This window comes from Artemia franciscana, unplaced genomic scaffold (genome assembly GCF_032884065.1).
Source record: "Artemia franciscana unplaced genomic scaffold, ASM3288406v1 PGA_scaffold_23, whole genome shotgun sequence".
Taxonomy (NCBI): domain Eukaryota; kingdom Metazoa; phylum Arthropoda; class Branchiopoda; order Anostraca; family Artemiidae; genus Artemia; species Artemia franciscana.
The window spans coordinates 2658827-2673022 of NW_027062649.1; the positions used below are offsets into that span (position 1 = coordinate 2658827).

The 14196-nt window shown below is 35.0% G+C and overlaps 2 protein-coding genes across 2 annotated transcripts in view; one reads left to right on the forward strand and one right to left on the reverse strand.

Annotated features, from left to right (window-relative positions):
- Positions 1–5270, forward strand: part of LOC136041435 (ethanolamine-phosphate phospho-lyase-like) — a 64517-nt gene extending 59247 nt beyond the window's left edge. The window contains exon 10 of the mRNA XM_065726104.1: positions 4504–5270. Coding sequence (XP_065582176.1) covers positions 4504–4563 — 60 coding nt within the window. The 3' untranslated portion in view covers positions 4564–5270. The remainder of the gene's footprint in view (positions 1–4503) is intronic.
- A 6466-nt stretch (positions 5271–11736) lies between these two features.
- LOC136041434 (glutamate dehydrogenase, mitochondrial-like) overlaps positions 11737–14196 on the reverse strand; it is a 33812-nt gene continuing 31352 nt past the window's right edge. Inside the window, exon 10 of the mRNA XM_065726103.1 lies at positions 11737–12178. Coding sequence (XP_065582175.1) covers positions 11996–12178 — 183 coding nt within the window. The 3' untranslated portion in view covers positions 11737–11995. The remainder of the gene's footprint in view (positions 12179–14196) is intronic.

Consider the following 14196-nt stretch of genomic DNA (forward strand, 5'->3'; position numbering starts at 1 on the left):
AAACAATCACATTTCAGATATGATCATATTCTGGACATGAGTGTGACCAATGGCTCAATAGATTTCGCCGTGTTATGATACGACTACTATGTTAGAGACGTGTTGATGTGGAGCCTCGCTTCCACTTCTGTGCAAGTCTTTTATTATTGAGCTATCAGCAGTTGTGTGTTTTTAAGGAGTTTACTGGAAAATAGTCCCAAAAATTTTTATGTGGTAAGAACCTGAATTTGCGGCTGTTTGCTTAGTAAGCAAGGTCTATTTTTGTAACATTAGTCTCGAAAGCCCAGAACACACTGAATTTTAAAAATTAAAAGTTTTTAAGGTTTAATTTAAGGTAAAGAAGAGGCTCAACGAAGAAAAAAATTAAAATATTTAAGAAAATATTTATTATATATACTAAAAAAAATATTTATAGAAAATGTTATGCAGCCTTGTATCCAGTGGTGCCTATTGGAGGGAGCAGCGGGCTTAGGAGCCCGCTGCTCCCTTTTTTTCAGTGTTTTGAAAACACTTTGGGCATTCCCGTTGAAGGAATAGAAAAAATGGCAAAATTTCCTCCCCTTAACTTTGAAACATACGTTCAAAATTAAAAGCTAAGAGTTAATTAACTTAAAAGCTAAAAGTTAAAAGCTATGAGTTATGATACGACTAGAATGTTCGAGGCGTGTGTTGATGTGGAACCTGGCTTCATCTTCTCTGCAAGTCTTTTATACACAACACACAACAGCTATCAGCTGTTGTGTGTTTTTAAGGAGTTTACTGGAAAATTTTTAAATTTTTTACGGTAAGTATTTTTTATGGTTATTTTTTATGGTTTTAATTTTTATGGTTATTTTGTATGGTTTTAATTTTTATGGTAAATTTTTTATGGAAAATTTTAAATTTTATATGGTAAGAACCTGAATTTCGGGCTGTTTCTTTCTAATTTAAAATTATTAAAATTGTACGAGGTTTTACCTTGATTAGTCTTATAAGTAGGTAGCAATGTCATTGTTGTCGGTAGGTAGATTGTACCCATTCTTATTCTTGAGAGAATAATTCCTAAGAATTCTTATTATAAGAATATATTTATATTATAATATTCTTATTAATTTAAATGTTCTTATAATTCTTATCTTAATAAATAAGAAATATTATTGCTGTATTGGTCGCTCTGCTTGGTACTATTGCTGTAATTCATCAATAGGTCTCAGGAACTGAAATAATTATCCTACCCTTTTTTTTGGAAACCACCATTTCCAAGAGTTATGTGTGTTTAGAAAGTTAATTAATATGCTATTATTTTATTCCTTTTATGGAATACAATTTGAAAAGCTAAGGATAGAAAGCCTTTGCCCACCTCTGAGATTATTTAGTTGTAGATATACTTGTTTTCTGTCTACTATAGACTAGTTGTCTAGACTAGTTGTATAAATAAAAATATCCTTGGTGCTTAGAAAGTTAATTAGTATGCTATTAATTTATTCCATTTGTGGAATGCAATTTGAAAAGCAAAGGGTAGAAAGCCTTTGCCCAGTTCTGATATTATTTAGTTGTAGAACTATTTTTTCCATCCGAATAAAAGTAAAAAATCCCCCTGAGCCGTTGCTGGTGCATAGGGCGTTAAATCAACGTTTCAGTTGCTGAGTGTTCTTTACGGGGACAAATAGCAAGCTTGTCGCCCAGCCTTGCTGCGGCACCCAGAGCCCCGTATTGCTAAGTAGGGGTAGAATATACGAGCTAACAATATTTTTGGACCAACTTAAAATACAATCATTAATTCTTTTTTGGAAATTTATTTATTTATTTGGAGCTATAATCAGAGGCAAGGCTTTAGTGTTGCCCATAGTAAAGGCCGTAAGGCTCCAATTCTATTTTATTTTTATATTATTTATATTTATTTATTATTTATTTAGTTAGGCTCAAATTTTATTTTTGTTATTGTTATTTATTAGTTTTATTATTTTTTCCCCAGAGGCACTTCATATGGGGGGTTGGTCGTATAAACTTCGGAGGGGCTTCATTCGAATAGAAACTAGAAGTTATAGTGCCCTTCTTAAGAGTCAAAAGTGATTGGTGGGCAACTTACCCCCCCCCATGCCCTATTTCCCCAAATTTTTCGGGTAAAAATTTTTATATACCAATTTTGTTAAAACTAGTTCAAAGATCAGATAACAAGCATCCCAGGGTCAACACAACCCCCCAGGGCACGGGGGAAAGTGTTGTAAGTTATACCCTTGGGGTATGTATGGTTTTCTGGAAGATATGATCGTATACACTTCAGAGGGGGATCGTTGGATTGGAAACCGGAAGTTATAGGGCCTTTTATAAGAGTCAAAAGTGATTGGAGGGCCACCCCCAAGACCCTTTTTCCCCAAATGCACCTGATTAAAAATTTTGAGATAGCTATTTTGTTCCAAATGGTTCAAAGATGAAATAAAAAAAAACTCCGGGCTGGACACAATCTCCTTGAGCCCAGGGGCTTGTGTTGTAAGTTATGCCATGGAGGCATATAAAATTTTTTATGTAAGGAGTAGTCGTATAAACTTCAGAGGGGGTTCATTTGCTTGAAAATTAAAAGTTTTAGTTACTTTTTATGAGTCAAAAGTGATCAGAGGGTATCTACCCCCCCCCCTCTCACACACACACACATCCTCTTTTCTCCAAATGCATCCGATCAAAATTCTGAGATAACCAGTTTGTTTGAAAAAGTCCAACAGCCAAGCCACAAAAATTTCAGGATAAACATAGCCCCCCCAGAGCCCACGAAATGGGCTGTAACTGAGGATCCGGGGGCATATAAGGTTTTAATGGAAGAGGTGGTCGTATAAACTTCGGAGGTGACTCAAATGATTAGAAATTGAAAGTTCTAATTACCTTTTTAAGAGTAAAAAGTGATCCGATGGCAACTAGCCCCCCCCCCCACCCTCTTTTCTCTATTTGTCCAAAATAGACCAAAGATCATGCACAAAAAACTGACTCACGATATTTTATTCAAAAACCATGGGAGCTGACCTCTGGCCCTCCCTCCCTCCTCCCAAAATATTAAAAATAATTTATTCTAAAAATGACGGAATCTGACCCCGCCCCGTCTTCCATGGCTTGACCCCCCTCCCAAAAAAAATTATTAATAATGTTTGATTCCAAAAACCAGGGGATCTGACACCTGGCCCTCCATCCATGGCCTTATCCCCTCCCCAAAAAAGACTTAATAACAATATTTTATTCCAAAACTCAGGGGATCTGACCGCTGGCCCTCTCCCCATTGCCCAATCCCCCTCCTCCTCCTCCCCACAAAACTTAAAACGATGTTGTGTTCCAAAAATCATAGGTATTCTGTTTAATGTATTAGCTCTTTCCAAAATTGTTCAAGACACCTACAGTTTCCACTACAAATAAGAGTTTGCCTGTTGCCCATTTCCCTAAATGTAAAATTAAAGCCTACTCCGTGTTTGGCACTTTATTAAAACAAATTATATTACAAATATTTTCTTTTGTACGTATTACAACATTGAAAATAAACATAATATATATTAGTATATATCAAATATTCAGTTTAATTTTATTAGTTCTTTCCAAGACTGTTCAAGACAAATATAGTTTTACAACAAACAAGAGTGTGGATACTGCCCCCTTCCCTAACTGTAAAAGTCTAAAGCCTACTGCGTCATTGGCACTTCACTGAAAACGAATTATATTACAAATTTTCTTTTGTGCTTATTACAATATTGAAAATGAAAATAAAATTTACAGTCAAATAAAATCTAGAATTGATGATCTTTTAACAACTAATATCATTATATATCAGATATTCTGTTTGATTTTGTTTGTACTTTTCAAGGCTGTTCAAGGCACATATCGTTTTCAGCAAAGCGCTAATGACGCAGTAGATTCTAGAATTTCATTGTGAGAGAAGGAGGCAGTACCCAAACTCTTGTTTGTAGTGATTTTTGTTCGTTTCAAGCTTGATATTGAAGTTATTGTATGTTTGTTTGCTAAGGTTGTTTATTTAATTTCTGTTCTTTTTAAGCTTGATTTCCATATTCAATTTAAGCTATATTAGTAGGCTACCTATTTCATGCTTTTTTACTATGATTGTTTAATTTATGTTCGTCTTGGGTTTTGTTTATTATTATTTCTCGTTGTTTTGAGTTTGAGTTATTGTTGGGTTTTTTTTCTTCTGATCTTAAGTTTAATATGACCTTTACTTTTCTATAAAAAAAACTTCTTTATCGGAAAGGTTTTTATTTAAAGCTAATTACGTTGAAAGGGTATCTGTTTTTTTACACATGATGGAATTTTATCAAAGCCTCTTTTTCTGAGGTGACGGGGGGGGGGTTCTCTCTTGCTTCTAATCCATCAATGGGTCTTTTAAATTGAAATAACTACCTACCCTCCTTCTTTTTTCTGGAAATCATTAACTTCAAGAGCTTAGAAAGGTTTTTTAGGTTAGGTTAAGCGTCCAAGAAATTATTTTTGTATTTGGAGCATCTCTGGATTTTAATGTTTTTGTATTCATTTCAGGTTGAAAAGCTGACAGAAAAAGAACTAATAAAGCGAATAAATGGAGCCAGCATGTCCTGAATTTCACTTTTTTTGTTTGTTTTTTTTGTTCGTTGCTTTTTGCCCAATTAGTGTTATATTTCCAATTGTATATTTCGCACAAAGATTGAAACATGCGCGGGTAAATGTACCTATAACTTATGAACAAATCATAGAAATAAAGAATTTCAATTACAATAAAAATTAGATTAACAGAAATATATAAAGTTAATTTGATTCTCTGGAAACTGAGCAGTGAAAATAGTAGAATATATTTATACTATTTCAGTAATTTTGCGTAGACCCTCGTAATGGTATGAGAAATGTTGAAGCTCACGGTTGCCAAATGCATGCTTTGGGTATTAACTCTTTTGGTTTTTAGGCGGAGTAAAAAAAGACAGCAAATACAGTTAATATGTGTTTTTCGGAAAGGGGTACTAAAAATATCTAGCTTTTGGGCTAAAATTTGGCAACTCTATCATAACTTATTTTTGTGTTAATAGTTAATGTATCTAGATTTCTAGGTAAAGACTTCTGTATTTCTTGTAATAATTTAATTATTACTTTGACTACCTTTTAATGATTTATTATTTTATTTTCATAATTTATTATTTTAATTATTACTTTATTTGAACTATGATTCGTCTACCGTGTAGTATTTACCAGTGAGTTTCTCGTTTTATTGAATGAATTTTGGTTTTATGGGAATTGGATTTCAGGGAATAAATAAAACGTATGCTTAGAATTAATTGCTAAGTTTGTTATTAGATGTCAAGACTATGTACGGAGTATAGTGTCGTATTACAGTTACTAACCATTCAACATATGGAACAAGACCTGTTTTGGAAAATAAGGACAGATTTTTTCTATCCTTTTGCGATGTGCCTTTTCGTATTCGTGTACTTTGTTATTTAAATAGCTATGAAATAAACCCACAATAGCTATGAAACGACATGAAGTGAACCCCCTCTAAAATAATGAAATGAAATGAACCCACAGTAGCTTTGAAATAAAACGAACCCAAAATAGTAATGAAATGATATGAATCCACAATAGCTATGACATGAAATTAACCCACAGTAGGTATTATATGAAATGAATCCACAGTAGCTATGAAACGAACCCACCTTTAACGCTAAATATTATAGTTAAAGGTTATATAATAAGAAAGCGGTAAACGTTGTGAGTGTGCCTACTCATAAGATTTAGATGGCATATTCCACACAAACTTCGCCCGAAAGACCCCTCTCCCCTCCTGAACCTAAACAGTGAACATAACCTAAAAAGTCGAATTTTGATCAGCACTTATTATTTGGTGGTTGGAAATGTTCATCACGAAAAAAAAGGGGAATTCATTTCATACAAAAACCAAGGCAAGTGCCAAAGTTTATTTAAAATTACAACTTATTGCAGAAAAATTTTGGAATTTTAACGGTGAAAATTATTCAGTCTACTAATTTCTGTTATTCAGGAGAGGTGCGCTATTTTGTCCCGCCCCCTCCCTGTAAAATTTAGATTTTTACACTTTTCCGAGAAGGCGATTCTCGAAAATGTATGGCAAATGAGGATTTTTTCGTTTTGAATGAAGGCCTGGAGAGGGCATTTTTCCTACTAATTAAAACATGAAAAAAGGAGTTCCAAAGCCTAGATTTAACTCCTCCCCCTGGTTGGTACCCCTGCACATTTCTTTTCTGTGTTAAACGTTTTATAAAATAGAACAGTATTCAACTTACATTTTCGTCAACAAATAGACTAACCTAACTTCAGTTGAGTTTTCTTTATTGTAATAATGATTTAAGTTTCATGGGATGAGGTTTTGGAATAAACGAATCATATGCCATGAATTAGTCACTACATTCCGAACTCTCACGATCACCTTACGTTGCCTTAGACTTGTACCAGCGAAGGTCCCTGGCGTCAGTGAAAGTGCCTCCTATCTTTTCATTGGTATGAAGGAGCATAGGTACCTTCCCACTATGGGTTTAGGCTTGTGTTGGGGCACGTCTGTCACATTCCATACCCCCTTCGAAGCATGTTTTTCACCCTTCTCCGTCGTCTTGTTCCATTTGGTTATCGCCAGAGAACGTTGCCTTAGACTTGTACCAGCGAAGGTCCCTGGCGTCAGTGAAAGTGCCTCCTATCTTATCATCGGTATGAAGGAGCATAGGTACCTTCCCACTATGGGTTTAGGCTTGTGTTGGGGCACGTCTGTCACATTCCATACCCCCTTCGAAGCATGTTTTTCACCCTTTTCCGTCGTCTTGTTCCATTTGGTTATCGCCAGAGAACTGGCGATAACAGAGAAGTGGAATTGGATTGTCTGGATGCTGGCATAGGAATTACTTGACGCATGTTGTGCCATATTCTTTGTCTTTTCACAATAAACGCACAAAAGTCTGTCTGGTTTGTACATTGTGAAGACCCTGCATGGCACAATTTCATATGGCCATTTTTATATATTTATAACTAACTGTGGTGAAGAAATTAAGGTTTGACAAGAGATTGTACATTTGATAACGCGCGGACAATCAAGCAACGTCATTATATGAATTCTGGGTGGCAATTCTGATGGAATGTGAAATTGCATGACGTCCTCCTAGAAGCTCTTGTAACAAAACCTCATTGAAATTGAAACACATGTCTGAGAAGTGCCAATATTAAATTTTTAAGATCAAGTTTATATTTTCAGTAAAATACAGGATTTTGCAACAAGCTATATCCTTGAAGCTTAATGAAAGGAAAAACTAGAATCTTAAAGCACATATTTAATTAATCAAATGCAAACAATAATATTAAGCGTAATACATGGCGGTTAGCGGTGGTTTTATACATGTTAACTTATTGCTTAGTATGATTGAGTTGTGTAGTTTTGTCGGTATAGAATTTTTAATGTTAAAATTAATGTGGTATATATTCTTCTTTGGGAAGGAAGGGGAGAGCTTTCTATGAGAAAATCTGGATGAATTAAATGAACAATCAGATGAATTTAACCTACAACCTCGCTTCGCTAGGAAGAATATCTTGAGATTTCTTTTACTCATTAATTTAATGGGTAAAAGAGGGCATAGATTAATAAAAGTGAGATATCCACGAACTTCAAAGATGTTTTTCAGTTTTTGTTTACAGAAAGCAAACCGCAATAATACACCATGTTTTGTAATATTTAAGACATTCTTTTAAATCTCAAACGTAACACAGGGATAATACCGTAGTTTCTAAACGCTACTAAAAATTTCCAAGCCGAACCAGAAGTTATGGCTTAAGCAGCTTGGGTGTGCGCAAAGTGCGCTGAGGCTGGACCAGAGGGACGACGTAAAATACAGATAGGATGACTGAATTTTGTTTATTTGTCGCCTTAATAAATTATAAGGCTTTAATTATTCCTCATAAAAGGCTTTAATTCATTTTTTCTGCAATATTCAAGAAACACATTTATAAAACAAAATTTAAGTTATTCAGCTGTTTTAAACTAATTAATGACTAGATTTAAAAAAAAAAGAAATCAAATCATAAATGTTAAGCCTAAAAACACGTTTTGCCATTAATTCTTACTGAAACTGCCTCCATACATTTTATGGTAACATAGGAACACATGGAAACTTAGGGATTTGATTAGTTGAATAACAGAAAATACGAAACATCAGAAAACTTTGCATTCATCTTTTATGAGCTATCCTCTCTAATAAGACAGTCCCATCGGCTACAAACACGATAAAACCACCCATCGAGCATTCAGTTACTTTGTGTTTAAAATTATTTTGAAATGGTGGCATAACGGTTGACAAGTTTTGATGCATGTTAGTACTAATCTAGACAGCCAGTACATTCCATCATTAGCTCATTGATGATGACTGATAATGTTCATTGATTAATGATCTTTTTTGCTCCTTCAACTTCATTCTAAGAGTCCAATGCCCGAGCTACGCAGTCACACCGGTCGATAAAGAATCATATCGGTCTATGAATGATACGGGTTTTTCTTGATCCACAACTATATGTCAGAAGCGGACGATTAAAACGGCAAGTATTTGCTTGGGAAAACTTGTATAAACAGTGATTTGTTCCTAATTGTGTTGCGGAGCAACACTACTGCTTTCGTAGTTTTTTTTTTTTTTTTTTTTCACCACGATCAGCGACCTGTAGCTCCGAAGTGGTAAGAGTTAGAAATTTGAGATTTTTCAGAGGGAAGGGAAACGTGAAACAGAGTAAAAAAGTTCCAGAGAATATCCTAAAATTTCTAACAGTTTTCCATAAAAAAAAATAAAACCGTTTTTTTCTTAGAAACTGTGCGTTCGATGTTTGGCGTCAAGTTAAGACGACCCTAGCTTCGGAAATAAACTTGTTAGAAATACAGTTATGCTGAACTCATGTAGAACTTTCATTTGTCTCTTCGAGAACCGGAGCACAAAAGTCCGTAGCTCTTACAGATTTCCCGAAAATAATTCCGGAAAAGTCCATCTCGTTCCGATTTTTTTTTGAATTTTCTCAAATTTTCGATTTTGATGTTTCTTATATTTTTATCGAGTAGTGCTATGAAAAGTATGCAAGAAGAAGTGAAGTGTTCTATATACCAAGTTGCTTCGTTCTCTAAGAAATAATTTCCGAAGTTTCGACGTTCTAGAGGTAACTTCTGTTCTGGACCAGCTAGAATTTTTTTTCCAACGCGGTTCGACAGGTCTCGATCTCCTAACAACTGGAACTTACAATAGTTTCTCCGAAATAAAATTCCTTCTTTGGGTTTTTCTATTTGGAAGTTTTGTCATGCCCTCGGGGCAATTTAAATTTTTTGGTGAATTTGGTTTGTTTTATATTTTCCTAGTTTAGACCATCAAAAGTTAAGCAGAAAACTATAAGACGTTATTTCCGTATCTCTTTCAGATTTCCCGGAAATAGCAACTGTGTCCCGTAGGGCACAGTTGCACGTGTTGCTCCGCAACTGTGCCCTAAGGAACAGGGCACAGTTGCTGCAACACTTCCCGTTGCACAGGCAACGGAGGTCTAGTTGTGTTGCGGAGCAACACTACTGCTTTCGTAGTTTTTTTTTGTTTTTTTTTTTTTTTTTCACCGTGATCAGTGACCTGTAGCTCCGAAGTGGTAAGAGTTAGAAATTTGAGATGTTTCAGAGGGAAGGGAAACGTGAAACAGAGTAAAAAAGTTCCAGAGAAGTTCCTAAAATTTCTAACAGTTTTCCATAAAAAAAATAAAACCGTTTTTTTTTCTTAGAAACTGTGCGTTCGATGTTTGGCGTCAAGTTAAGACGACCCTAGCTTCGGAAATAAACTTGTTAGAAATACAGTTATGCTGAACTCATGTAGAACTTTCATTTGTCTCTTCGAGAACCGGAGCACAAAAGTCCGTAGCTCTTACAGATTTCCCGAAAATAATTCCGGAAAAGTTCATCTCGTTCCGATTTTTTTTGGAATTTTCGATTTTGATGTTTCTTATATTTTTATCGAGTAGTGCTATGAAAAGTATGCAAGAAGAAGTGAAGTGTTCTATATACCAAGTTGCTTCGTTCTCTAAGAAATAATTTCCGAAGTTTCGACGTTCTAGAGGTAACTTCTGTTCTGGACCAGCTAGAATTTTTTTTCCAACGCGGTTCGACAGGTCTCGATCTCCTAACAACTGGAGCTTACAATAGTTTCTCCGAAATAAAATTCCTTCTTTGGGTTTTTCTATTTGGAAGTTTTGTCATGCCCTCGGGGCAATTTAAATTTTTTGGTGAATTTGGTTTGTTTTATATTTTCCTAGTTTAGACCATCAAAAGTTAAGCAGAAAACTATAAGACGTTATTTCCGTATCTCTTTCAGATTTCCCGGAAATAGCAACTGTGTCCCGTAGGGCACAGTTGCACGTGTTGCTCCGCAACTGTGCCCTAAGGAACAGGGCACAGTTGCTGCAACACTTCCCGTTGCACAGGCAACGGAGGTCTAGTTATTCTTTACTAATGCTGTATCTTTTTAACTTAGGTTGAAAAGCTACTTTAAACTTCCACCTTTTCTAACTTCAAAACACTATACTTTAATTTTGATTGACTTTTGATCTTACGTTTAATTGTTCATGTCGATGTTCTATATTCAACAAAAAAATCATAAATATTGTGACGACATTATGACCCGAGTTTAAGGTTTTTAAGATAATGGTGTTTCGCTTAATCTTTAGCGTTGTTAAGTTAGCCCAATTCTTAATAATTTTAACACGTAACACTTTTAAACATTTTTAAGATAAAACTAACACTATTCTAAGTTGTCAACTGCTTATTCTATTGCTGATGGTCTATGTTTCCTGTGAAACATGTAATTTTGCGATAAATCTTGTGATTTTGCGACAGAAGCTTTAACAGACACCAAATACAAGATCTATTTTTTTTTTTCTGTGCCAAAAAAACTTTTTACTGCGTCTTGTTTGCCCTCGTGTCCAGTTCTTCTAGACGCGTCCCTGAAATGAAAGGAGGGTGGTTCTAACTCACTCAGGGATCAGGGACGCCAATTCAAGAAAATTAAGGGAGAGGGCAAAAAAATTTTTTTTACAAATTTAGGGGGCCATTTTTTTCAATGAAAATACCAAATAACTAATGTTCTGTAGGCAATCTCCAGCGTCAAAAACCATACCTAACAAAAAAATTAATGAATAAATAACCAGACGTATCCTACATTTTAAGTATTAATAGGGGTTACTGTTCAAACTTCTTAATACAAGACCTCTGCGTGGGGGCGCTGGATAGTCTTAGATTTCATGTCACACAACTTATCTCAAGAGCCAATTAACATCTTAAAAAAGTAAATAAATAAACAAACTTACCCGTCACTTAAATTATTACACATTTAGCAACCTCAAGATAAGCGGGGTTCTCTTTTTTATTGTCAATACCACGTCTGAAAGCCGGATTTGACATTTCCACAGTTCTAACATAATTGTCAAAACCATTGGCTAAACTATTGTCGAAGGAAGGATCAGGTCAGTGCAGATCAGTTAGACGGAAGTGTGATTTAACACGTATTACCTTACCTATCCTCCATTTGAGAACAGCTTAGTGAACTATTTTCGGAAAAAAACTTAGAAAGCGTGAAAAGGTCAATTAGGACTTTCAGGCATGTAACGATATTAAACACATACTATATGTGATATATATACGTCATATATACTATTGCGTTACATATTCTCTATGACGCAGAAAAGTGTGGCAAAATTAAAGAAATGCAAATAAAAAACGGGGAAAGTTGAATTATTTATTGCTCTTTTTTTTTACATAACAAAATCATGAATTTTTCGGCAGTGGTTACACGGGACAGCAAGCCCGGAGATAAAGATGAATCGTCCTCTTTCTCAAAGAATTGTTCTCGAATCGGTCACCCAGTAAAAGAAAATCACAAAACCACCGGCTCACTGGAAACATTAAAAAGAAGACAGGGGACAAATATTAATACACAATTTGCCTCTCCTTCTAAAATTAAAGCCATTATTATACTTCGATCTATGTAAAGGTAAGACCAGCTTCTCTGTAGGTGTTGAAGATTTTTTCGATTGAATTGACATAGGCAGCAGTGCGCAGGTCAATGCCTAGGTTGTATTTCATAGCTGTGCGCATGATGGCGCGGGCTGATCTTTCCATTGAATAGTCCAAACCACTGTGAACAATGTCTTTTTCAGATGCACCCTAAGAACAGAGAAGCAAATATATTTTGAACTCTTTTCTTCCATAAAATAAAAATAAATAAATAAACAATTAAAAAAAACAACAAGAAAACGAAGATGATTTCCAGCCAGGACAAAAGAGGAAAAATAAAACAGATATTTTGGCAAGCTGTCCTCAGTGCTATGAAAAAAAAAAATCATAAAATAAAAGCCAACAAAACAGAAGAACCACTGAAAAAAAAATCCAGAGCAAATGAAATTATTCAGAAATTAGATTGGCCGAGATTTCTCTCTAGCGATTAACATATCTTGTCTACTGACCTAGTTTTTAAGTAATGCAGTCAAAGCATCTTGGTTTAAAATGAGAGAGAATACTAGTTGACCCCCTTGTATTGCTTTATCGTAAACTGGTTTTATAGAAACAACCCAAGTATGTCTATTTGAAGCAAGGTCTTCTATGTGTTTTTTAATTTCAATTGTGATAAACCATTTTTGGATGAAATACTCCGTATAAAAGACTGAATAACCTGAATATCCGAAAGCGTGGAGGGCCAAAGCAGAGTCAAACTCTTTATTTTTAGATTTTAGAGATTTGTTTAATGAAAGCCTGTGTTCGTGAAGACTTTCTCCTAACTCTTGACGGGTTCTACCGATCAAATACTTAGAAGGTATTTAAAAACAGTAAAAATGCTTGAGCAAAAACCTTTACTACAATAATCGCAAAGAGCGTATTTCATCTTGTCTTAATTCACACATGAAAAGACTAAGAGAACAGCCCTTTATAGAGGGGAACTACCCCTTTCTCAACCCTTCGCTCTTTACGCTACAGTCTTTAGAAAATATTTTACATTCAATAGCGACGGCCATTGTGTTTGAGAAATCTTTCTCAAAGAAGTGTGACAAAAAGTCAAACTTCAGCGAAAAGAGCGAAGATTGCGGAAGAGACAAAATTCTTCCTGTAACCCCCCCCCCCCCAGAGAATTATCCCCAAAATTTATATTTATTTCCTAATAAAAACTAATTGTATCAGATTAACGACGCTTCTTGACTACTAAGGTCCCTGCGTCGGCCCTGCGGTGCATTACTGCAGCATGATGCGATCTCTGGGTCCCGTATTACCAAGCTAAGGTCAAACCCACTGCGCCACCACAGGGCATAAAAACTAATTTTTGGGAACAATGGACAAATTGAATAATTTACAGCCCTTTCGTTCGGGGCTTGTGAGGGGTCATGTCATTACCAGAGGCATAGTTATTGGATCTTTAAACTATGCTGAGTCGAATGGCTTTCAGGAAATTTTGATCGAATGTCTTTGGGGAAGAAAGGTGTGGAACGGAGGCTAGGTGTCCTACAATCTTTTTGGTCACTTGAAAAGGTCACCAGTACTTTTTATTTCCGTTTTAAAGAGCCCTTTCCCAAATCTTCTTGGACTATTGTTTCGATATGAGCACCCTCTGGAACAAAAAATGAAAGAAAAAAAATCAACCATCTGAAATTTATTTCTTCTGGTAAAAAATATAAAATTCCCCATTTTTGTAGATAGGAGCTTTAAAATTTACGATAGAATTATCTGATATGCTGAATCTGTTGGTATGATTTTCATTAAGATCCTTGGCCTTTCGAGGGTCTTTCCACCCCCTTTTAAAAATCAGGCGAATTTTCTCAGGACCGTAGCTTTGATGGGGAACGTTAGACTTAATGAATTTTACATATTTGGAATAAGCATAAAAAGCAATTTTTTATGCATCAATTGATATCAAAATTTCATATTTTTTTTCTAGAGTTTTGATCACTATTGGGCCGAGTTGCTCCTTGTTTCATTACCCGATAATTCAGAATCATTACTGCCGTTATTTGCTAACTAAGAAATCGCTGCATTAATTGCAAATACAAATAAATAAATAGTTTTATTACCCATTATAAATAGACATGAAATGTCACACAATGGAGTATGAAAAGATAATAAAAAGGAAAAAGCCTATACGAATGACACACAAATTTAACAGAAAACAATTAAAACAGAAAATAAATAAACAATAC